The sequence below is a fragment of the Eleutherodactylus coqui genome, chromosome 4 (assembly GCF_035609145.1).
Source record: "Eleutherodactylus coqui strain aEleCoq1 chromosome 4, aEleCoq1.hap1, whole genome shotgun sequence".
In the NCBI taxonomy this organism is placed as follows: Eukaryota; Metazoa; Chordata; class Amphibia; order Anura; family Eleutherodactylidae; genus Eleutherodactylus; species Eleutherodactylus coqui.
The window spans coordinates 288480797-288505461 of record NC_089840.1 but is presented as its reverse complement, the minus strand read 5'-3'; the positions used below and the strand labels follow the sequence as shown (position 1 = coordinate 288505461).

Below are 24665 nucleotides of genomic sequence, written 5' to 3'. Positions count from 1 at the left end.
ATCGCTATTCTGTGCCGCTTGCAGCCAGGGCAGCAGGAGGGACCCGACAAGGCACCTTTAAAGAGGTTAAATTTTGGCACAACGTATTACTGCAAATGCACAGCAGCCGAGATGCGGGCCAAAGCCTGAAGCTTAAAAAGGGGCATTTCCAACTAAGTTATGCCCCATCTACAGGATAAGTGATAACTTGCCAACGGGTGGTGGTCCGACTGCTGGGACCTCCACAGGTCCTGAAATTCTGATGGCGGGTGTCCACCCACTGCACTATTTACTTCAATGGCACAGCTGGCGAGTGCCGACTTCAACGGTGCCACTGAAGTGAATGGGACAGACCACTGGAGGTAAGGTCGCCTGCACACGAGCGGAAATTCCGCGGCCGGATTTCCCGCGGAAGCCTGCAATCCTATGCAGACGGCCGCAATTTGGCAGCGCGAAATATCGCGCTGCAAACAAATCGCGGCATGCTCCATTTCTGTGTGGGGCTCGCAGAGCCTCGCACAGAAATGTCACTCACCCGCCGCCGGCTCCGGGCTGCGCAAGCCGGCACATCAAACAGCCGGAGCCGGTGGGCGTGGGTAAGTATGCGCTGGTCTCTGCAGGCGCTCGGGTCGGGTCCCGCGGCGAGAATTCTCGCCACCGGATCCGACCCGCCCGTCTGCAGGCGGCCTAAAGTTAAAGTGTTTACGAATCTCCAGTGGTCCCATTAACTTCAGTGGGACCACTGGAGACTGTCAAGCACTTGAATTCGGCAGTTCCATTGAAGTAAATGGTGCAGTCGCCACCAGAGTTTTGGGACCTGCCGGGAGCGATTTCTTAAGATCAGTGGGGGTCCCAGTGGTCAGATCCTCAACCAATCGGCAAGTTATCCCCTAGCCCGTGGATGAGATAACTTGCGGAGTTGAGAATACCCCCTTAATGCATCATGAAGAGGACTCCTAAGTGCAGTCACCCTATATCTCCATTGGTTGTGGGTCAATCATGACCGCTCAGGTGATACATAGCACCACCTCAGCCCTCCGAGCGGCCCTCATTGATGCCCCCTGCAGTTCCAGGTATTTGGGTATGGAGCCGCTTATACACCGACACTTCTCACATCACGAAAGACAAAACACGAATTGTTGCAGATTTATTTCCTCTGGTATAAGCAGCACTAAATCCCGTGTTGGCCAAATGACATCAAATTGCACATCAACGTGATAGAAGCCAACAAAGAAGTCAAAGAAAAGGCGAAGATCATACGAGGATTTCACCTTCCTTGTGGACACATTGAGCTGCAGAGCAAACAACCCTCCTGGGTTCAAGGTGTCACTGCATTAATGATCAGAATATCAAATGAGAATATCAAACAATGGCGGCCGGGAGACGCTTCCCACCCGCCGACGCTCTTTAAGATGGTCTCGTCTCTACTTTGTGTGATGATTGAAGAGCCATGATGCAACAAGGACCCAAATCGTTTTAGTAATCCTGGCCATTTAGCCCTAAAAATGCAAAGAAACAAGAAGGTATTACAGCAGTGACGGGAGAGAGGATGTAGCAGTTATTACACCGTTATCTACTAGACACCAGGAACCTACAGACACCCAGATGACCGAGATACGGAGGCGGCGACACCAACACTACAGGGTGCACAAGCTCAGGACTGCCAACTCATACAGAAAAAGCCCTGGACATACACCGCGCTGACAATATTGGACGCACATACAAGGGGATGACATTTCAATTTATTCCTGTCTGGTGTCAGACCGCTTTGGCCTCAAGGACTGCAGTCACCCTCCGCAGCCGCTTTCCACCAAAATCCCATAGCTGTGTGGAGGCATTTGCCCCCATTCCTGGAGAGCTATGGATAGTGATGTGAGGGATGATGGGTGCGTTGGGCGCACGGATACGGCATTCTAGTTTGTTCGAGAGATGCTCGATGGGATTGAGATCTGGATTTGGGCCAATGAAGTTTGGAGACGTTCTGCTCCTCCACACTGCATGCCATAGACATGGTGGTCGGTCATGTTGGTAGAGACACAGAGCTGTACCAGAGTATTGCCACAGGGTAGGTGATGCCACATTGTCCGGAATATGTCTCTGTACCCATTGGCATTGAGGGTGGTCTTCACTATAACCAATGGTCCTAGTCCTTCCCAGCAGAACCCCCCAACACCACCCCATAACAGAAACTCCTCCAAACTTTACTATTGGGACGCGGCAGTCACGTAGAAACAGCTTTCCAGACAACCGCCACACCCAAGAGGGACAATCCGATCGGAAGATGGTGGACTGGGATTTATCTGTCCACAACACTTGCTTTCCCTCACTTAGTCTGTCGCTTCAAGCCCCATCACAGGCGCCGCTGTGCATTCGCTGCAGTGATGTTGTATACAGCCGCTCGTCCATGGTAACCCTTCGCATGCCATTCCCTACGGAGGGTTCTGGTGCCAATTGATGTTCCAATGACCTGTGGGACCTCTTGTGCGAGGGCAGACGATGTGTGTGATGTCTTCACAGCTCCTACAAGGGTCGTTGTCCACGTTCTGTCATTTTACGAGGTCTCCCTGAACGTGGCGGCACCGCACACCGGGTGGTCTCCATTGCCCAATAAAGTGGGCAACAGTGGACTCTGGAAGGTCCAGAAGCTGCAATGTCCCATATTGATTGGTTGGTGACATCCTCCCCCACCAGAGCTCTACACCTGGTGACATCCCTCCACCAGACCCCGTTGTCCGCTCTACACCTGGTGACATCCCTCCACCAGACCCCGTTGTCGGCTCTACACCTGGTGGCATCCCTCCACCAGACCCCGTTGTCGGCTCTACACCTGGTGACATCCCTCCACCAGACCCCGTTGTCCGCTCTACACCTGGTGACATCCCTCCACCAGACCCCGTTGTCCGCTCTACACCTGGTGACATCCCTCCACCAGACCCCGTTGTCCGCTATACACCTGGTGACATCCCTCCACCAGACCCCGTTGTCCGCTCTATACCTGGTGACATCCCCCCACCAGACCCCGTTGTCCGCTCTACACCTGGTGACATCCCCCCACTTCTGGAAATAAGTGGCAGCTCCGAGTTTGAACACCAAAAGGCAAGATGTGGCAGAAGAAAGCCCACCGGGAGGACAAATAACAATCCCGATGCTCTGTCCAGAACTCTAGCTGTACTCCAATAGTGAACCCCTCTCTCTCTTGCAGGGTCACAGCGAACTCCTTTGTTAACTGTCCATATATGGGCAATGACATCAGGGGAGCCCCCCTTGACATCCGTTTTGGGTGAACGTTTCCTCCCATGAGCTGTAGTAGTGACTTGTGAGGGGATACATATATGGACTCCTGGGTGTCATTTATGACAACTTCCAGGGATCTGGCAATATGGGATTTCATAGGCCTATCCGTATGGCTAGAGGAAAATGAAGCAGGACCTACCTAGCGGCGCACGGTCGTCCATCCTTCCTCATCAGTCTCATTCTTGGTCCGACGAGGGGCTTCTTTCTCTTCCTTCTTTTCTGTGCGCCATGAACTCTTCTCCTTGTCTGCGACCGGAGCTCGTCGGGGCGTCAAACGCTCCTCTTTATCTTCTGCTCTTCGCCACGGACTCGCTGGGATAGAGACAGCATGTTAAACCTGTTCACTGACTGGACTATTCAAAACCTAACTTTTTTAGTACAAATTAAAACCTATACGGGAAAACTAAACAAATGCTTCACAGATTTACAAATTGCAGAACTGATCTAGGACAATTACCACGGACCTATGTGGCAAAATATGGTGAGGACTCACAGTGGTTGTTTGATCACAAATCCTCCTTCCCCGATTCTAAAAAAATGGGTATATATATATATTTATTGGATGGAACGTTCCAATTACGTGTCATGAGAACTAGTGATCGACAGTGGTCAGCCGGGCCGGGCGCTCTTCCAATATGGTCAGAGGTGTCAGCGCGGCTGAATCCCTGTCATCACCTCCCGAGGGAAGATCGATCTCCTAGACACATCTCTCAACCATTATATGCGATTTGCCCTCCATATATCCCGACAGATCGGATCATCCGATCATTATTTGGGGGAGTACCTGAATGAATAGGATGAATTATATTATCTGGTTCGTTCAGCCCAGTTCCGTAGTTCTCCCTGCCTACCCGGGGGCATGGTTATGGTGTCATCCTTGAACAGGGGCTCTTCCCTGTTCCACCATATGGGACGCAGCGCACAGCGTTGTGACGTCAGCGCGTGCGTGGTGATCCCTCTCATTTGCACGTACGCGATATGTGGTCATCGCGCATTAAAGCCCAGGACAGCAACAGCACGTAGTCTTCTCAATAACGTGAGACCGCACCAGTTGGTATGAACGAGGCCGTCAGCCCGAGTAGATGAAAATATATCAGAGGTATGAAGACATCAACTCATGAATGCATGTTAAATCTGGGTGTTATGTAGGTGAGACAGCTCCCCCTGTGGTCAGTGTATAGATCTACTCTCTGGAGGACATTAACGGGGCTGGCTACGCTAGTTTTTGGCGTTCTTTATGCCAATGGATCTGGGCTGGTGACCTGCTCCGTGTCCTCCCGTATAACTACTATCCGCTATTGCCCGCACTCCTACAGCTCAGTAGTAACTCTATAACCCATGTGATTGACGTACGTTCATCTCGTTCTGTTCTTAGCGGACGTCTTTCCTCTTCCTTATCATCATCTTCATCACCAGGCGAGCCTCTCCTACCGGACAAAGCAGCTTCTCCTCCGCGTCTCCAGGCCGACTGCTCTCTACAACATACAGCACAGATTGTAGACGGCCTCTAACTGCCAACCAGTGCCCAACTCCCCGTCACCCACCACCAGACTCACGGAGCCGGCCGCCGTTCTGCTTCAGAGTCCGCTACCCTTTCTCCTCTGGACCAGTCATGATCTTCAGATGGCTTGGATTCTCGAGGCGGCCCCCAGCTGTCTTCCCGTGCTTTCTCACGTTCACGCCATCCCCCTAGAAAAGGAGTCATTAAGAAAGTTAACGGGCGCTCCACTTCCATCTGGGGTCACTCTATCCAGCAGCATCTATTAGGCCGCAGTGCAGTTTTTGCGCACCAACACAACCAGCAGCGTGCAAACCCTGAACTCCAGCCGACGCTTCATGGTAAAGGCTACAGACGGTCGGCACCTTCAGATTAAAGAAAAAAGTATCAGGCTGCGACATTCATTTATTCTCACACCCTCGATAGGAAGCATTAAACCTGCTCCTGGTTTCAGATCTCTCTCTTGCGGAGGACACGCCAGACGGAAGAAATCTGCCCACGCCCCCCCCCCCCCCCTAGTATCTACACCCCCCCCCCCCCCCCTAGTGATACACGCTGGACGAGTGGAGTCTGCCCCCCATCCGTATTACACGCTGGACAGAGGGGGTTTGTGTCCCCCCCCACCCGTAATACACGCTTGACAGAAGGGGGTGTGTCCCCCCCCAACCGTTATACACGCTTGACAGAAGGGGGTGTGTCCCCCCCCACCCGTTATACACGCTTGACAGAAGGGGGTGTGTCCCCCCCACCCGTAATACACGCTTGACAGAAGGGTGTCCCCCCCACCCGTAATACACGCTTGACAGAAGGGTGTCCCCCCCACCCGTAATACACGCTTGACAGAAGGGGGTGTGTCCCCCCCCCACCCGTAATACACGCTGGACAGAAGGGGGGGGGTGCCCCCCCCACCCGTAATACACGCTTGGCAGAAGGGGGTGTGTGTCCCCCACCCGTAATACACGCTTGACAGAAGGGGGTGTGTCCCCCCCCCCCACCCGTAATACACGCTTGACAGAAGGGGGTGTGTCCCCCCCCCCCACCCGTAATACACGCTGGACAGAAGGGGGGGTGCCCCCCACCCGTAATACACGCTGGACAGAAGGGGGGAGTGCCCCCCCCACCCGTAATACACGCTTGACAGAAGGGGGAGTGCCCCCCCACCCGTAATACACGCTTGACAGAAGGGGGTGTGTCCCCCCCACCCGTAATACACGCTTGACAGAAGGGGGTGTGTTCCCCCCACCCGTAATACACGCTGGACAGAAGGGGGTGTGTGTCCCCCCCACCCGTAATACACGCTGGACAGAAGGGGGTGTGTGTCCCCCCCACCCGTAATACACGCTGGACAGAAGGGGGGGTGTGTCCCCCCCACCCGTAATACACGCTGGACAGAAGGGGGGGTGTGTCCCCCCCACCCGTAATACACGCTGGACAGAAGGGGGTGTGTGTCCCCCCCACCCGTAATACACGCTGGACAGAAGGGGGTGTGTGTGTCCCCCACCCGTAATACACGCTGGACAGAAGGGGGTGTGTGTCCCCCCCACCCGTAATACACGCTGGACAGAAGGGGGTCTGTCCCCCCCCACCCGTAATACACGCTGGACAGAAGGGGGTCTGTCCCCCCACCCGTAATACACGCTGGACAGAAGAGGTCTCTTCCACCCCCTCCCCTGGTAATACACGCTGGACAGAGGAGGTCTGCCCCCCCCCCCCCCCCCGTAATAAACTCTGAATGGGAGGTCTGCACCCCCACCCGTGGGACGCTGGATGTGAGGTTCTGTCCCTCCACCCGTAATACACGCTGGACTGAGGCGTTTGTGTACCACCCACTCCCAGTAATACATGAACAATCACCTGCGCTTAGTGCTAAAAAACACAGATGTTGAGGGGAGTGCGATTCTCAATTGCTCCAGTTCTGCAAAGTATGCCATGGTTGCTCAACCCTCTCTCCACTGATACATAACCTTGATCATTCCCCTTTCTACTACTTTGTTCCTCTCTATAGAGCCATACAGTGCAGCCTGTGTGATCTGCCCACCCAGAGAACTTGGATGCTTTGGAGCAGATCAAAAATAAAATAAAAATCAGGGTAAAAGATGGCCATGGCCTTTACCAGACACGTCATTAAAGGAAGATGTCACTTACCAGGGCGAGTTGACCCAAAGGGCTTCCAGGCCGATTGATCATCCTCGTCATCACCCCCACGCCTAGGGCCTCGGTCTTCCTCTCCACCTCTCCTGGAACCTCTATCATCTTCACCACTTCGCCATGAACCACGATCTTCCTCCAATCCTCTACGGGGTGTTCGATCTTCATCAAAGCCTCGCCTGGGACCCCTGTCCTCGTCAAAACCTCGCTTGGGACCCCTATCCTCATCAAAGCCACGCCTGGGACCCCTGTCCTCATCAAAGCCACGTCTAGGGCCACGGTCCTCATCAAAGCCCCTCCTGGGGCCACGATCTTCATCAAAGCCCCTCCTGGGACCGCGGTCATCATCGAAGCCCCTCCTGGGACCGCGGTCATCATCGAAGCCCCTCCTGGGACCACGGTCATCATCAAAGCCCCTCCTGGGACCACGGTCATCATCAAAGCCTCTCCTAGGGCCACGATCATCATCAAAGCCTCTCCTAGGGCCACGATCATCATCAAAACCTCTCCTAGGGCCACGGTCATCATCAAAGCCTCTCCTAGGGGCACGGTCATCATCAAAGCCTCTCCTAGGGGCACGGTCATCATCAAAGCCCCTCCTAGGGCCGCGGTCATCATCAAAGCCTCTCCTAGGGCCGCGGTCATCATCAAAGCCTCTCCTGGGTCCACGGTCATCATCAAAGCCTCTCCTGGGACCACGATCCTCATCAAAGCCTCTCCTAGGGCCACGGTCATCATCAAAGCCCCTTCTGGGTCCACGGTCATCATCAAAGCCTCGCCTAGGTCCACGGTCATCATCAAAGCCTCTCTTAGGTCCACGGTCATCATCAAAGCCTCCCCTAGGTCCACGGTCATCATCAAAGCCTCTCCTGGGACCTCGGTCATCATCAAAGCCCCTCTTCGGACCTCGGTCATCATCAAAGCCCCTCTTGGGACCTTGGTCATCATCAAAGCCCCTCTTGGGACCTTGGTCATCATCAAAGCCCCTCTTGGGACCTTGGTCATCATCAAAGCCCCTCTTGGGACCACGATCCTCTTCTGCACCTCTCCATGAGCCTTTATCTTCTTCCACATCACGCTTTGGTCCTTTTTCATCATTTGGCCCACTGTGCGGAAGTGCAAGATCCTCCTCAAATCGCCTTTTGGCTTCATCCAAACGCCCTTCATCATCCTTTTTGAAGTCAGAGCCTTCACTGTGGGCAGGTGCATTCTCTTCAGCCTCCGATTTTGTCGATCTGTCCGTGTCCTGTCCTCTGCGCCATTCCCTAGAATTACGACAAAATCAGATTATTATTGTATACAGCGTAAAAACCAACAGGAATACGATTTACAAAGGGGAGACAATTACACCAAACTGAAGAGGTCTAACAACAGGAAACCTACCTTTCTAAGGGTTTACTATGGTCGTCAGTATCTCCTCCTCGTCTCCAACCGCTCTCAGCCTCTCTACTGGACCAGCGACTGGAATCCTAAAATAAAAAACAGTACATTATAAGAGATCACTGGTAGCAAGCGCTAAAACAAAGCCAAGTCAGAAGTCTACAATAAGTAGATGTGAAGTCACCAGAGAGTCACCGAGGACCACACAGCAGAACCAGCCGTTACACATGGCCCATACATTACTACTCACCTGGTACACTGTAGAAAACTGCAGGCAGGTTGTAACTGGAGCTCTGGATGTGACTGGAGAACACCCCTCTTAAAGGGACACTGACCATCATAAAGTAATGCAAATAATCTGCATATACTTCTCAGAGGAGCACGAATGCTCTTACACATCTCCTCACTCACCTTCTAGGTGCTCTCCCTCGACTCACCATAAACCAAGTTATGGTGCCGTTTGGGTAGGTGACGGAGCTGGAGGATGCAATTTTAATACTCATCTGCTCCCACCGCGCAGTCTGAACATTTGACTCTTTAGACCGCCGTCTGCTGACTCCTTCATGGAGGTCTATGGGAGGGTGCATGCACAGCAGTCTAAAAAGAATCAGATTTCCAGAACACGCGTGGACCTCACCTGCTCCCCCCCAATGTGGGAAATGGGTGAGCACAAAAAAAAATAAAAAATCCCCCCCCCGCCTCCCACCTAAAAAGCACAAGTTACTTTATAGTGGTAACCGTGTCCCTTTAACTAGCCAAGTTAACAATCATGTAACTAAGGGCCACTGCCATTCTAAGGACTGCACTCGCCCCGAATATGCCCACCTTCTTGAAAGGATCATCGCCTCCTCGCCGTTCCTCATCACGTCGCCGTTCCCTCTCTTCGATCTCCAATTCTCTTTGGCGCTTCTTGCGCTCCTGCTCTTCCAGCTTCTTGATGCGTTCTTGGTATTCTCGCTGCTCAGCTTCTCTCTTTTCATTCTCAACCCGCTCTCGCTCGTCTCGCTCTGGAAGGAACAAGGAAGGGTTACAAGACGGACTGGCGACACGGAAGTCCCATCGCAATCACAGCAGCAGCGAACAAGCGGACGTCAGCGCTGCGATCTATAGATGGTCATACGCATGCTGTAGTGTTTTTCAAGTTACGAGAAAATCAAAGCGCACCAGAGGGAGACTTTACAGGTCGCGCTCTCCATCCGGGTGGGTCCTGGGAAATCTAATCTTAAAGAGGAAACTATCTGCATGCAGCTTTCAGCGCTCCGTCACTCGTAGCGGGCGGCGAAGACGCTTTATAATTAGAGATGAGCGAGCGTACTCGGAAAAGCACTACTCGCTCGAGTAATTGGCTTTATCCGAGTATCGCTGTGCTCGGGACTAAAGATGCGGGTGCCGGCACGGAGCGGGGAGCTGCAGAGGAGAGCGGGGAGGAACGGAGGTAAGATCTTTCTCTCCCTCTCTCCCGCCCGCTCTCCCCTGCTCCCCGCTGCGACTCACCTGTCAGCCGCAGCGGCACCCGAATCTTCAGGGACGAGCACAGCGATACTCGGATAAAGCCAATTACTCGAGCGAGTAGTGCTTATCCAAGTACGCTCGCTCATCTCTATTTATAATCCTTCTATTTATCAGCGTGCAGCACCCGGCAGAGACGAGTCCGACGCGGCTCATTAGTGGTTGTACATTCACTGCGCCCCTGCCCTTCATATGCAGAGCAACAGATTGTCAATCAACGGCAGGAACTGCAGGCGAGGGAACGATACAAGATTAATGAGCCCCATCAGACTCCTCCACAAACATGCCATCTGTGCCGCCCACAGCCAGGGCAGCATTAGGGACCCGACGGGTTCCCTTTAACCAGCTTGCACCTCCAGGTGGAATCATCATCCTTTAAATAAGGATCTTCTCCACCCGAGACAGAAGAGGTTTTGCGCAGTCCGATACGTGGAAGGATCTCATGGAGTCGAGTCTCTGGTCAGAGCAGAACAATGCAGAGAAGTTCGAGCAACACCGAAGTATCTGGGCAGGTTTACTGCTACCAGGTGACAGACTGCAGACTTGGACTCGACGCTCTTAATCCCTTAATGACGCCACCCTTTTTGTCATTTTTGAATAGTTGAAAACTCTTAAAGGGGTTGTCCCGCGGCAGCAAGTGGGGTTATACACTTCTGTATGGCCATATTAATGCACTTTGTAATGTACATTGTGCATTAATTATGAGCCATACAGAAGTTATAAAAAGTTTTATACTTACCTGCTCCGTTGCTGGCGTCCTCGTCTCCATGGTGCCGTCTAATTTTCGGCCTCTGATGGCCAAATTAGCCGCGCTTGCGCAGTCCGGGTCTTCTTGTTTTCTCAATGGGGCAGCTCGTGCAGGATGCCGGCTCCGTGTAGCTCCGCCCCATCACGTGCCGATTCCAGCCAATCAGGAGGCTGGAATCGGCAATGGACCGCACAGAAGCCCTGCAGTCCACCGAGGGAGAAGATCCCGGCGGCCATCTTCAACCAGTAAGTAAGAAGTCACCGGAGCGCGGGGATTCAGGTAAGCGCTGTGCGGGGTTTTTTTTTTTTAAGTCCCTGCATCGGGGTTGTCTCGCGCCGAACGGGGTGGGGTGGGGGGGGGGGGGGGGGGGGTTGAAAAAAAAAACCCCGTTTTGGCGCGGGACAACCCCTTTAACTATTTTGCTATCGCCGTTGCTGTCTGCGGGTTGTTTTGTGGGATGAGTTGTATTTTTCAGCGGCGCTATGTAAGGTACGATATACTGTACTGAAAACGTAAATACTTGCAAAAACAAGTTACATGGGGGATGCAATTCCGCCATCTTGGGGTTGGGGGGGGGACAGGGACTTGTTTTCATGGTGTACATGTTGCAGCTTTATTCTGTGGGTCGGTGTGATAACAATACCGAATCTATATTTTTCTGTACTATTAAAAAAAATTAAATCTTCGGGGAAAAAAATATATACGGACTCGTTTTTTTTTTTGCGAGACTTTCTGTAGCTTCTTTCGATACGAATTTGGGAGGTCATGTGACTTTCTGATCGTTTACCAAGTTTTTTTTCGTAGAGAAAGGGCGATCAATTTTTTTTTTTTATGTCTTTTTGTGACGACCTTCACTGTGTGGGGAATGCAGTAATACTTGCAGAAAAACTTGCAATTGATTTGACCGCTCACACAGTAAGGTAATACCATAGTATCACATTACGCTGCATTCTGACAGGCAGTCTAGGACATGCAACAGGCACACCTTGATAGGCAATCAGTCATGGCTGCCTTGGAAGCCTTAAGAATGCCCCGGGCTACCATAGCAACAGAACGCCACCTCGGAATCTTATCATGATGGGGGCCGTTCGGAACTCCCGAACACCAAATGAGGCACTGACGGGGTTAACAGTCAAGATCAGCATTAGAACCGATGGCAGCTGCTGACTGTCAAAGACAGCCGGTACCCACCTAGCATGGAGCAGATTGGCTCCCGATCCACACACCCATGACGTACATGGTAAGAAGGGGTTAAGAGACATCCGTTTATCGCAGTGGTTTGTGCTGGATGATAAATCTGGGGCAAATTTAGATGGTTTAGTCCAACTTTTTACCACCTATTAGTGGGGCTTTGTTTCATGGCAGTTTTTGCATCCCTGCATTTAGCCGATGCTAAAAGCATAAAACAGGTCATAAATGTGTTTTAAAGCACGCAAGACCGGTTCTGGGCACACTTTCAGTAGTAAATCAGCCCCATTTTGGGTCTTGGCAGGACGGCGACAGCACGCACCCTTCTTCAGCTGCTCCTCCTGGATCCTCTGCTCCTCCTCCTCCTTACTCTGGTAGTAAGCAATGCGCCGGTCCTCCTTGCGCTGCCTCTTACGTTCCTCCAAGCGAGCCGCCTTCTCCTCGGCCAATCTCTCCTGGAACTGCTTCAGTTTCTCCTGAAGATTCAATGTAAGAATCACAAAGAGCAAAAACAATGACAGCGCCTCGGCCACGGCACGGGGGCAGACAAGTAGGGGGCACCTCAAGGATCAGCACCTTTTGGCCTTAAAGCGTACCTCACTTTTCAGACTATGGCGCCGTGTGTGTAATGAGGACCACCACCACATCTGGTCATTATAGGACTTATATCCTGCACTTATCCCTAGTTTTCCCTCTGCAGGCTCCATCTCTAATTCTCAAGCCTTCTCTGAGCTGGTGGATGCAGACTGCTGCTAGGACGTCTCCATACACTGCACACAGAAGAGGAGATCCTGTGCGGGGAGGCAGAGAGGATCCTCACATGTACACTTGTGTATTGGAGAGATAGAGGATATCCTGCTCTGTGTGTGCAGTGTATGGGATAGATAGAGCTGGTGGAGCAGATCCTTTACCAGGCCCCCAGCCTTTACGGTAACCCATCATCACCCTGCGAGGCCATTAGAGCCGGAGCTGATCTGTTATCTGACAGATGCCCCGTGTCCAGCACTGAAGATTTTCCCACAACTTAAAATTGTTTCACGACCCCTCTTGTCCTTCCCGATTGCTGCTGAGCAGGACCTGTGACTGCTGCAGCCAATCATCGACCACAGCAGTCACCCAGTGATTGGCTGCAGCAGTCACAGGTCCTGCTCAGCTGCAATTAGGAAGGACAGAGGGGTTATGAAATTTTAGGTCACGGGAAAACCCCTTTATAATACTAAAGTATCATGAAACGGCAGCTGATCTGGTCTAAGGCTCATTAATGATCGCCATCAAAAGCGCATTGTGGTCACTAAGGGGTTAAAGCATTCAGTAAGAAACTAAAGACAGGCATTCATATATCCCAATTACAAGCTACACATGTTCCCAAAGATAACGGGGTCTGATGATGTCAGGCCATATCTTATCTCTGGCTATGATTTAGCACCGGAATGGAACCCACTGGCAAAGCATCACCACAGGTTACGAACGGTGCACAGAAGAACGGAGACCAAGACTGACCTCGTAGACGGAGAGGCGGGCGGACTTCAGCTTAGAAACAAACATGTCTCGATCTTCCAGCATCCTGGACATCCTGTTCTTGTGTTCCACAGCTTTCTCCCTCTCCAACATCAGAGAACTAATCTGTTGGGCACAGAAGACCATCAAATAAAGCAATTCACGCTGCCCGGAGGAGGGCGCCGCACCCCAACCCGCATACAGGCAAGGCCTTCCAGCAGGACTGGTGGAAGGTTACAATATCGGGGATGATGGGGGTAGAGGGGGAAGAATCGGTCGCTAAAGAGTCAAGCGTCCATGAAGCCAGTCACTGGAGGAACCGAGCCATTGATCTAGCCATACCCGATCAGCCTCCTGCTGCTCCCACAGCTCCATGTCCATGATCCTTTGCTCTTCATAAGCCTTCTTAATGGGGGGGATTTCTTCCAGGCGTTTTGCCCTCTCAAAATAGTCAATCTGCACAGAGAAAGGGAAAAGACAAACATCTTAAACCAATCATCCAAGCCCACCGACCGGCCAGGACCTCCAGCTCTGCCGCTTACCTTCTTCTCCTGATTCTTCAGACGTTCCTGCAGCTCCTTCTTCTCCTTCTCCAGCTGTTCCACCTGTTTGGCCATGATGAAGTCGGGGTCCAACTCCTCCAGGTTCTGCAGAGTTCACAGACACGTTCTTTAGTACATTTACAGATTACGCAAGGTTTCTTTCTACAGCTTTCCAACATGTTCCTCACCTCAATGTCTATGTCTTTGAAGGCTTTGGCACCCAGCTCTGTTTTCTTGATCTGCTCGAGTCTCTCTCGCACGGTCTTCTTCTTGATCTGCTCATGCTCCTGAAGGATGCGCTCCTTCTCTCGCTCTTTGGCCTCCAGCCGCAGACGTTCCTCTTCTGCTTTTCGGACTTTCTGGAGTTCAGCTTCTCGCTGCTCCAACTCTTCCTTCTCTCTCTGGATATTTAGGTTTTCCAGGCGTTCCTTCCTCTCTTCAATGGTCTGCCGACGAGCCAAGATGCGCTGATGCTCTTTCCTTGAGTTTTTCAAGAAGGAGGTGATGGCGAGCTGCTGCTGCTCTTCCTTCTCTTGCTGCAAGTCAAGCCAAATTTAGTTAGAAAAGCGCCAACAAACCCTCCGACTGGGATATTGCTGAACTAGATATACAGTTGGGGTTTCGGTAAGGTTATAAGACATGGAAAACACAAGAAATGTTTGAAGGAGACTGGCAGCAGTAACTACTTGAGGAGTCACACTGCTAATTAGCCTTCAACTTTGCTCTAGCACATCAGAAATAACCCGGCTCAACAAGTAGAGGAAAGCCAGTCAATGAAACGTGCTGCAGGCGAACCGCGCCGAGACTCACCAGGATGTGAGCAGGCTTGATGGTAGCCACCGCTTTGGCCAGAACAGAAGACATGGCGGTCAGCTGGTTCCGGATGTGCGCTGAGGGCATGTTCTGTAGGAAAGGTCCAAGGGGCGCGTCTTCCCGAGTAGAATAATTCAGGTCTGAGCCAAAGCTTAACGTTCTGCACGAATGGTCTATACGGACCTGCAAAGACACAAAGACCACAATGAGACATGAGAAGACCCCCTACTGGCAGAACATGTATGAAGGTGACTGGCAGCGGTAACTACCAAGTTACACTGCTAATTAACCTTCGCTGTGTTCTAGCACATCAGAAATAGCATTGCTCATCAGGATATAGAGAACAAGCCAATGAAATGTGCCGTGGGGTCCTGGAGACATGGCTCCCCGGATCACTTACCTGCAGATCACAGTGGCGGGCAGCGTCGACGATGGCTCTCTCCAGCAAAAACGCATCGACAAAAGGCACAAGCGACGTGAGGCGCGAGAACTCAATGCTCTGATAAATCTGAGCCACCTGGGTAAGGAAAACCAGTTGAGTTACCGGTCAGGCCTGCCGCCATGATGTCCGCAACCCCCACCAAAGCAGCCATGAACGGTAGCTGGAGCGTTACCTGTTGCAGCAGACGCAGGATGGTGTTGTTCTGAAGCTGCAGCATGTACTGCTGAAGCTCCGGCTCCTTCTCCGCTTGTTCCTTTACCCAGTCCAAAACCTTTAAAGGGGAAACAAACAGTTAACACGGCCGGCAAAGACAAATCTGGGGATGCAGCCGACGGCACGGGGGCTTCGTACCTTGGTGACTCTGGCAGACAGCTTCAGAGGGTGGAAATCCACTTCCAGCCAGTTGTACAGCTCCTTCACCTCCGGGACCACATACTGGAGAACATTAAACCGAACCTAGAAGACAAGAGCGCCCCCCACCGTACTGTCAGACATTGGCACATGCGGACAAGGCAAACATCTATAAATCATCTTTATACGCCGAAGTGCCAGAAGTCCTGGGATAGCGGTATGTACGCGGCTGATGACGTGGCGTTGCCTCAGGGGATGGTTTGGGAACGGTCACACGTGTGAAGTGTTATCTTGTGATTCAGGTTAAACAATGGGAAGTGTGCCCATGGCAAGGCTTCAGGAAATATGGGAACGAGGCGTGATAGCGGGCGCCGGACATTTAACATTCCTCAACGTGTACCGGGAAAGCCATGGATCCAAGCTATCAACAAGGCACTGTGCAGGCTGGTGGGGGCTCCATACTAGTATAGGGTATGTTCTCATGACATGGGTTGAGTCCACTGGTCCGTCTAAACACATCATTGACTGATGCCCTCTACGTTTCAATGCTTGGTGACCATTTGCAGCCCTTTATGGACTTCATGTCCCCCACAATGATGGGATATGCCCGCAGAATACTGCACCGTGCCATCGGGACAAGTTGTCCAGAATTGGTTGGAGGAGCATCCTGGAGAGGTCCTATGAATGGTGCGGCCGGACGTTCCCCCGACATGAGCCCAATCCAGCACTTATGGGATGTGGTGGAGAGGTCCATTCACACCAGAGACCCTGCACCTACAGTTACCCCAGAGTTGTGGGGGCATCCAGACGTCTTCCATCCACTTGTGGTTACCGCACTTTGCCGGCCTATAGGGGGTCCTACATGATATTAGTTCTTGTCCTGTGACATTTGGCATGTGAGGGTCTCCCAACTCCCGTCATCCCCATCCCCTACACAACAATGCCAACCAGCTGCTGATCTTCAAGATGTCTCGTGTGGTCCGATCACAGTATGGAAGCAGAGAGCAGCCACTCTGTCCCCTTCCCTACCACTACACACCCCAAAAGACACATAGACCCATCTCACCATATCATTGATAAGGCCAACACGGGTTGGTGGAGATTGCAGTCCCAGGAGAGTGGCCAGGCGCCGCTGCTTCTCCACGATGATGCCATCCATGTCCAGCAGACGAGCAATGTCCGTGCGCTCCGGAGTTATGGGTATGGACAGGGTGGCCAGCAGGACCCTGGTCGACATCCTGAGGGGAGAGATAAGGCAGCACCTCATTACCTGGTGGGAAGGTGCCCCATTACATGGGATCGTGTGCCCGCCGTCGCGCGGCACTCACCTCTGCATCTCCTCCTGGGTCAGGTTCTTCCTCATCTCCCTGGATAGGTGGTAGAGTCTGTGCAGAGTGGAGGCATGGAATAGCGCGTTTCCAGACTTCCAGAAGACGGTGGACACCTTGTTGTAGTAATTGGCCATCAGCTGAGGTTTCGGTGGCTTCTTGGACAAGGCAAAAAGTCCGTGAATATCTTCAACAGCTTTAAAGGCCTCCTGGGGGATGAAAGAAGCGACAGCGGAGCATGAGATACAACCAGGAGCGGTCAGACCCGCCACGATAGGAGAGTGCTAACGACCTGCCAGAGCTCCATGCTGATGGCGCTGTCCAGCTGAACCAGCCGCGTCTCCAGGTGCATGGACTGACTCTCCGGGTTGTTCAGGTTGATGGCCGTGCTCTGGTTGTGGTGTCGCTGGATCTGACCCAAGTGCATCCTCAGATTATCACACAGCTTCCGGAACTCGGCCTTCCTGGTGTAGAGCAGGCAGAACTTGAAAGCTGCAAAAAGAGTCAAAAATAGTAGAAACGGCACTCGCTTCGCATAACATATCCCCTGCCCCCCCATGGGCAGCTGCACCCACCTTGCTGGGCGATGTCATGATACAAACGCTCCACCTTGGAGTTATTCCTCAGCAGGTCCAGGCATTGTCTGTAGGATTCCCAGAGGAACTTCACCCAAGGAGTCAGCAGCAGGCGGTCCGTACGATCCTGGGTGTCTTCACCGCTCACGGCACTCAGAAGAACACTGCGGAGGGGTAAACAAGGTTGTGCGCATGTGTCAGTCACCAGACACGGGCGCATGCAAACACGCCAGCAGCACAGCTACACGCTCGCCAACGTAGGACAACAGGTTCACACACTTGCCAGCCGCATGGGCGCTTCTACACAGCCAGCCACATGGACAGCCGCACATCTACACACTCACCAGCCATGCAGACAGCAGCAGGTCCTCACACTCGCCGGGTCAGCAGTATTGACAGCCATACGTTAACCGTGCGGGCGGCAGCAGCAGCACATCCTCACACACGCACCAGGCCCGCTGGCCGCAGCAGCACATCCTCACACACGCACCAGCCCCGCTGGCCGCAGCAGCACATCCTCACACACGCACCAGCCCCGCTGGCCGCAGCAGCACATCCTCACACACGCACCAGCCCCGCGGGCCGCAGCAGCACATCCTCACACACGCACCAGCCCCGCTGGCCGCAGCAGCACATCCTCACACACGCACCATCCCCGCGGGCCGCAGCAGCACATCCTCACACACGCACCAGCCCCGCGGGCCGCAGCAGCACATCCTCACACACGCACCAGCCCCGCGGGCCGGAGCAGCACATCCTCACACACGCACGAGCCCCGCTGGTCGGAGCAGCACATCCTCACACACGCACCAGCCCCGCGGGCCGCAGCAGCACATCCTCACACACGCACCAGCCCCGCGGGCCGCAGCAGCACATCCTCACACACGCACCAGCCCCGCGGGCCGCAGCAGCACATCCTCACACACGCACCAGCCCCGCGGGCCGCAGCAGCACATCCTCACACACGCACCAGCCCCGCGGGCCGCAGCAGCACATCCTCACACACGCACCAGCCCCGCGGGCCGCAGCAGTACATCCTCACACACGCACCAGCCCCGCGGGCCGCAGCAGCACATCCTCACACACGCACCAGCCACGCGGGCCGCAGCAGCATATCCTCACACACGCACCAGCCCCGCGGGCCGCAGCAGCACATCCTCACACACGCACCAGCCCCGTGGGCCGCAGCAGCACATCCTCACAGGCAGGATAGCACCCACACACTTATTGTTAATAACCTCTCTGGAGTCTGGATGTTGTCCAGATCTTCAATATCGAGAACCATCTGCTGTGAAGACTCCTTGGCCGCCTCCGTCCGCTCCTCAGCCAGCTTCAGGTAGGCTCGGACCACATCTTCCAAAGACTTGATGTTTACCTAGAAGAGAGGCGAGAAGAGGAGGAGTCAGCCTGGTGAAGATGTCTGGGGGTCCGCGCGGCGCTCTGTGCTCCACCCTTTACCTGCTGGCAGATGTTCTTGTACTGGTAGAGGCCTTCCTTGGCCAGGTGGCTCTTGCGGAGGTCTACGCAGAGCTCCAGGTACTTCAGCATTATGGGCTCGTGGATCTTCTGCCATGTTCGGTGCTTCTTGCTCTTGATCACGTCATACAAAACGTCCAGAGCCGGCTGCTTCTTGCCGACCTCAAGGAACTCTGCAAGGAGATGGAAGAGTAAGACACAAAGCAGAGCATCCTCCAGACCACCGAGACCCCCCCAACCCAACAGGAGAGTCCTCCACACAACCAATGAGGAGCAGTCAGTGACAGGACCCAACGAGGAGCCGGCGGTGGAGGGGAAGGGGGGGGGGGAAGGCCGCAAGGAAGCCTCACAAGACGTCCAACGAGAGATCGTCTGCAGAAATTCTCCGCTCAGACTGAGTGAGGGGGTCCGCAGCCGTGTACCCCAGTAAGTCCAGCATGTTGTCACGTATGACATCACAGCCCCATAAGACATCAGCGTCACAGTCCTGTATAGCATCGTGTGCGACCCGTGGCATACAACGTATGACATCACAGCGTATGTCGTGTGACCTATGATGTCAGAGTCCTGTATATTATCAGTCTATGGGGTGGGGGAGGGGTGGGGGTGTCACACGACCGGATCGAGATTGCTGATTCTGCGACTGTATGATCGGCAGTGATACACGGATCAATTGCATTGGATTACAAATGCACATTAGTGGTCGGAATTACGTAATCCGCTCGCGGAAAACAGAAATACACCGTGTTATATATTGCCGCAGATATCGGCGCCATAAAAAAAGCTGCACGCTCATGACCGCCGGCATCGGTACGAGGCCACACGCAGTACACAGTCATACGCCGGGTCACCGACCGTGCTCACAGCTAGGATCCACTGCAGATTCCACATACAGCCAGCCCATATGTGACCTGTGATGTCACAGTCCTGTCAGAGCACTTTGTGACCTGTGATGTCACAGTCCTGTCAGAGCACTTTATGTGACCTGTGATGTCACAGTCCTGTATAGTATCAGTATAGTGACGCCACAGCCCCGTATATCATCAGTATACAGTGACTTGTGACGTCACAGCCCCCCTGTATCATGGTGTAGAGGATCACTAAGTCATCCCAGACAGATATTTGTCCAGCCTTTGTTTGAACACTTCAATTGAAGGAGAACTCCCCACCTCCTGTGGTAACCTGTTCCACTCACTGATCCCCCTCACTGTCAGAAAGCTTTTTCTAATATCAAGTTTTTTCTAGTTTCATGGTGTACAGTGACCCGCGACGTCACAGCCCCGCGTATCGCCTGCGCCTATAGCGACCGGTGACGTCACAGCCCCGCGTATCGCCAGCGCCTATAGCGACCCGTGACGTCACAGCCCCGCGTATCGCCAGCGTCTATAGCGACCCGTGACGTCACAGCCCCGCGTATCGCCAGCGTCTATAGCGACCCGTGACGTCACAGCCCCGCGTATCGCCAGCGCCTATAGCGACCCGTGACGTCACAGCCCCGCGTATCGCCAGCGTCTATAGCGACCCGTGACGTCACAGCCCCGCGTATCGCCAGCGTCTATAGCGACCCGTGACGTCACAGCCCCGCGTATCGCCAGCGTCTATAGCGACCCGTGACGTCACAGCCCCGCGTATCGCCAGCGTCTATAGCGACCCGTGACGTCACAGCCCCGCGTATCGCCAGCGTCTATAGCGACCCGTGACGTCACAGCCCCGCGTATCGCCAGCGTCTATAGCGACCCGTGACGTCACAGCCCCGCGTATCATCAGTGTATAGTGTCCTGTGACATCACAGTCCCGCGTATCGCCAGCGTCTATAGCGACCCGTGACATCACAGCCCCGTGTATCATCAGTGTACAGTGTCCTGTGACATCACAGCCCCGTGTATCATCAGTGTACAGTGACCCGTGACATCACAGCCCCGTGTATCATCAGTGTCCTGTGACATCACAGCCCCGTGTATCATCAGTGTCCTGTGACATCACAGCCCCGTGTATCATCAGTGTATAGTGTCCTGTGACATCACAGCCCCGCGTATCGCCAGCGTCTATAGCGACCCGTGACATCACAGCCCCGCGTATCATCAGTGTATAGTGACCCGTGACATCACAGCCCCGTGTATCATCAGTGTATAGTGACCCGTGACATCACAGCCCCGTATATCTTGTGTATAATGTCCTGTGACATCACAGCTCCGTGTATCATCAGTGTATAGTGACCTGTGACATCACAGCCCCGTGTATCATCAGTGTATAGTGACCTGTGACATCACAGCCCCGTGTATCATCAGTGTATAGTGACCTGTGACATCACAGCCCCGTGTATCATCTATTTATAGTGACCTGTGACGTCACAGTCCCGTGTATCATCAGTGTATAGGGACCTGTGACGTCACAGCCCCGTGTATTCCCCGCACATTGTACATTCTGTATAATTCGGGGTCTATGAGGTCATATCTGACGTCACAGTCCGGTATTATTAGCTTCCGTATGCTATGAGGCTCCCGCAGCGGCCTTGGTGGCCCGCGCTGCAGCCAGCAGGGGGCGCTCCGCCCAACTAGTCCCGGGTGACGGTGCAGCGCCGGAGGCGGCGGGCTCAGCGGTGATGGAGCCGCACGGACCGGCGGCCGCTACACTCACCGTTCGCCCTCTTCAGGGCATTCTCGGGGCGCTGGAAGTAGGCCGGCATGATGGCGGCGGGGGATCACGACCGAGAGGCTCCGGTTATTGCAGCTGCAGCATGGCGGCCACGCCAGAGAAAGAGCGAGCAGGCGGAGCGACACGTCACATCCGGCTCCTGACGTCAGAAAGCGCCACTCAGCGCCGGGAGCATAGCTCTATACTGACACCAGCGGCCGCAGGGAGAACTACACGCGCTGATCCCCACCTGTAACCACAGGCAGAACAGCTCTACAGTGACACCAGCGGCCGCAGAGAGAACTACACCTGGCTGATCCCCACCTGTGTGCTTTACACTGACACCAGCGGCCGAAGACAGAACTACACCCAGCTGATCCCCACCTGTGTGCTCTATACTGACACCAGCGGCCGCAGACAGAACTACACCAAGCTGATCCCCACCTGTAACCACAGACAGAACAGCTCTACACTGACACCAGCGGCCGCAAAGAGAACTATACCTGGTTGATCCCCACCTGTGTGCTTTACACTGACCCCAGCGGCTGCAGACAGAACTACACCCGGCTGATCCCCACCTGTGTGCTCTATACTGACACCAGCGGCTGCAGAGAGAACTACACCCAGCTGATCCCCACCTGTGTGCTCTATACTGCTGCAGCTTCCCATAGGGAGACCCCGGACACCTGACATACGTGGGGAGCTGGGAGGGTATAGTGTTGTCTTGTCACGGCGGCACTTACCAGACTCCTTCCCGGAGGGGCACACGCAGCCCACTTGGGACACCCCTAGGATAGGGAATGCCCACCAAACTGGATAACTGTCACGCGTGACGCCACCATTCCTCCCTATGCCGGTATGACTCTCTGGGACCGGTCAGAGCCCGCTATAAACCTTACTGGAATAATAAGTGAAACAATACAAGGTGGTTCAATGCAAGACTTCACAGTGCAGGTAGATGATGTCAGGTCCAGCGGCTCTGGGGGTCTCCGTGCCCGCACTACCAGTCCTATTACCCAGGCTGCGGCGCAGAGAAGCCCCAGTCTTAGTGACCTCCCCTGGCCGCCGGTATCCGGTACGCCAGCTCTGGGCGTGCACACCTGTGCACAGGGGGCATGCGCCTAGTTAGCCGGGTTACTGGGGATGTACTGCCCCGCGCCACGTCACAGTTGCCATGACACCTGGGCACGCTTGCTCTGCACTCGTTGCTGGATGTCTGCTCTCTGCTTGGCACTCACTACTTATGTCTGGGTCCTGCTGCTGTCAGGCTCTCCGCCCCAATCAGCTGCCGGGCGGCAGCTCTGACAGCATTTAAACCTCTCTGTTCCTTCAGCCCATTTACACAGAGCGATGATCGCTCAAAAATCACTAAAGAGCGATGATCGCTCAAAAATCACTAAAAAGTGATTGTTTGAGCGATCATCGTTGCGTCTAAACGCGTGGCCAGCGTGCCCTTTTCGTGCACTGCTAGGTGATCGTTAAATTCAGGCCAACCTAAAAATCGTCGTTTGGTCTTATCAGCAGTTCTCCACGGGGAGTGTTGATAGCATTGTTTCCTGTGAGAGCACACAGGAACTGAATGCAGATAAGAGCCCTCTGGCTATTAACTGCTTTCAGCTAAGGCTTCATTTGCACGCTGAATAGCTATGGAGTAGCTACGTAATAGTTTATGCAAAATGATCGCTCAAAGCTGTCACTCAAACTGTAGTTTGAGCGATCATTGTTCTGTGTAAATGGGCCTTTAAAGACGCACGTGTGTGAATAGAGATTGACTTGTAGTACCTCCACCCAGCCTTGGAGACGCATGGGTGTGTCAAATGAAGGGTGTACCTCTACACAGTGATCCAGACTTCAGACGGCCGCATAGGAAAATCAGAAGATTAGATCGTACCTCTGCACTGGCCTTGAATAAACGCAGATTAGAACTCACGGATGCTCTCTTTCTTGGGGCTCACTCCATCAACATCCAATCACATTTGGTAGGGAAATCTCTCCTCCTCTTCCATGCTTCAGCACATGAGGGCTGAAGGTGCCGCCATGTACCTGGAGCTCCTGAACAGCAACCCTCCTGAAGACATGGACTCCTTTTCCGTTCACAATCACTCTTTTTTATAACCTCTCTCACACCACATGACAAATTCATACATTTACATTCAGGCTTTGGATTTTTGCAGACATTAACCTCTCAAGTGCTGCAGCTGTGCAACACATACTGGAAATGACAAGACAGCTTTGCACAGTGCATCAACATAAGACATACATGTATGACATTTATGGAGGGGACCAGGATGATGTACTGGGTCACTACACTGCCACCAGTGACCGCAGAGAGAACTGCACCTGGCTGATCCCAACCTGTTTACTCTATACTACCACCGGTGGACGCAGAGAGAACTACACCTGCTTGATCCCCACGTGTGTCCTCGGTATTTCCACCACCTGCCACAGAGAACTGCACCCGCTTCATGCCAGTCTGTGTGTTCCAGCTCTTGTCAATGTACCCTTTCAGCATCTATACAGTAAGCTTGCTTCTGATACTTTGTGTATGTAGTAAGCTTGGTTCTGTTATCTTTCCTACATAGTAAGCTTGGTTCTGATACTTTGTGTATGAAGTAAGCTTGGTTCTGTTATCTTTCCTACATAGTAAGCTTGGTTCTGGCACCATATCGATTTAGCAAGGTTGTCTCTGGTATCATACCTATGTAGTAAGCTCAGTTCTGTTCCCGTATCTACACCGTAAGCTTGGTTCTGTTACCATATTGATGTAGCAAGCTCTGTTCTGGCACCGTATCTATGCAGTTAGATTGGCTCTGGTATCACATCCTTGCGGTAAGGTTGGCTCTGGTATCGTATCTAAGTAGTAAGCTTGGTTCTGGCACCATATCGATTTAGCAAGGTTGTCTCTGGTATCATACCTATGTAGTAAGCTCAGTTCTGTTCCCGTATCTACACCGTAAGCTTGGTTCTGTTACCATATTGATGTAGCAAGCTCTGTTCTGGCACCGTATCTATGCAGTTAGATTGGCTCTGGTATCACATCCTTGCGGTAATGTTGGCTCTGGTATCGTATCTAGGTAGTAAGCTTGGTTCTGTTATCTTTCCTACATAGTAAGCTTGGTTCTGGCACCATATCGATTTAGCAAGGTTGTCTCTGGTATCATACCTATGTAGTAAGCTCAGTTCTGTTCCCGTATCTACACCGTAAGCTTGGTTCTGTTACCATATTGATGTAGCAAGCTCTGTTCTGGCACCATATCTATGCA

General features: G+C 53.2%; 1 protein-coding gene and 3 non-coding genes across 4 annotated transcripts; all 4 read right to left on the bottom strand.

Moving 5' to 3' along the window:
* Positions 1 to 1113: 1113 nt before the first annotated feature.
* EIF3A (eukaryotic translation initiation factor 3 subunit A) lies at positions 1114 to 21555 on the bottom strand. The gene is made up of 23 exons (XM_066601371.1): positions 21406 to 21555; positions 18751 to 18941; positions 18531 to 18667; positions 17293 to 17456; positions 17010 to 17209; positions 16718 to 16926; positions 16456 to 16627; positions 15390 to 15494; positions 15211 to 15309; positions 14997 to 15113; positions 14594 to 14779; positions 13972 to 14319; positions 13784 to 13888; positions 13584 to 13697; positions 13245 to 13367; positions 12067 to 12220; positions 9125 to 9306; positions 8303 to 8388; positions 6917 to 8184; positions 4830 to 4962; positions 4627 to 4748; positions 3413 to 3585; positions 1114 to 1478 (listed from the first exon to the last, which is right to left on the bottom strand). Exons 1-22 carry the CDS (start codon positions 21452 to 21454, stop codon positions 3413 to 3415), a joined length of 4437 nt encoding a protein of 1478 aa, XP_066457468.1. The 5' UTR covers positions 21455 to 21555; the 3' UTR covers positions 1114 to 1478.
* On the bottom strand, positions 13102 to 13220 carry LOC136626836 (small nucleolar RNA SNORA54). Its single transcript, XR_010792685.1, has one exon. It is a non-coding gene; the product is annotated as a small nucleolar RNA SNORA54 (small nucleolar RNA).
* On the bottom strand, positions 14437 to 14569 carry LOC136626834 (small nucleolar RNA SNORA19). The gene has a single exon (XR_010792683.1). It is a non-coding gene; the product is annotated as a small nucleolar RNA SNORA19 (small nucleolar RNA).
* On the bottom strand, positions 14833 to 14960 carry LOC136626835 (small nucleolar RNA SNORA19). Its single transcript, XR_010792684.1, has one exon. It is a non-coding gene; the product is annotated as a small nucleolar RNA SNORA19 (small nucleolar RNA).
* Positions 21556 to 24665: the final 3110 nt, after the last annotated feature.

Bases quoted from the DNA above. Each gene is read 5' to 3' on its own strand.
- EIF3A (XM_066601371.1), bottom strand. From the start codon at position 21,454: ATGCCGGCCTACTTCCAGCGCCCCGAGAATGCCCTGAAGAGGGCGAAC. The intron at 18,942-21,405 runs GTGAGTGTAGCG...ATCTCCTTGCAG, and splicing joins TGCCCTGAAGAGGGCGAACG to AGTTCCTTGAGGTCGGCAAG. The intron at 8,389-9,124 runs GTGGGCATATTC...TTTTTATTTTAG, and splicing joins GCGATGATCCTTTCAAGAAG to GATTCCAGTCGCTGGTCCAG.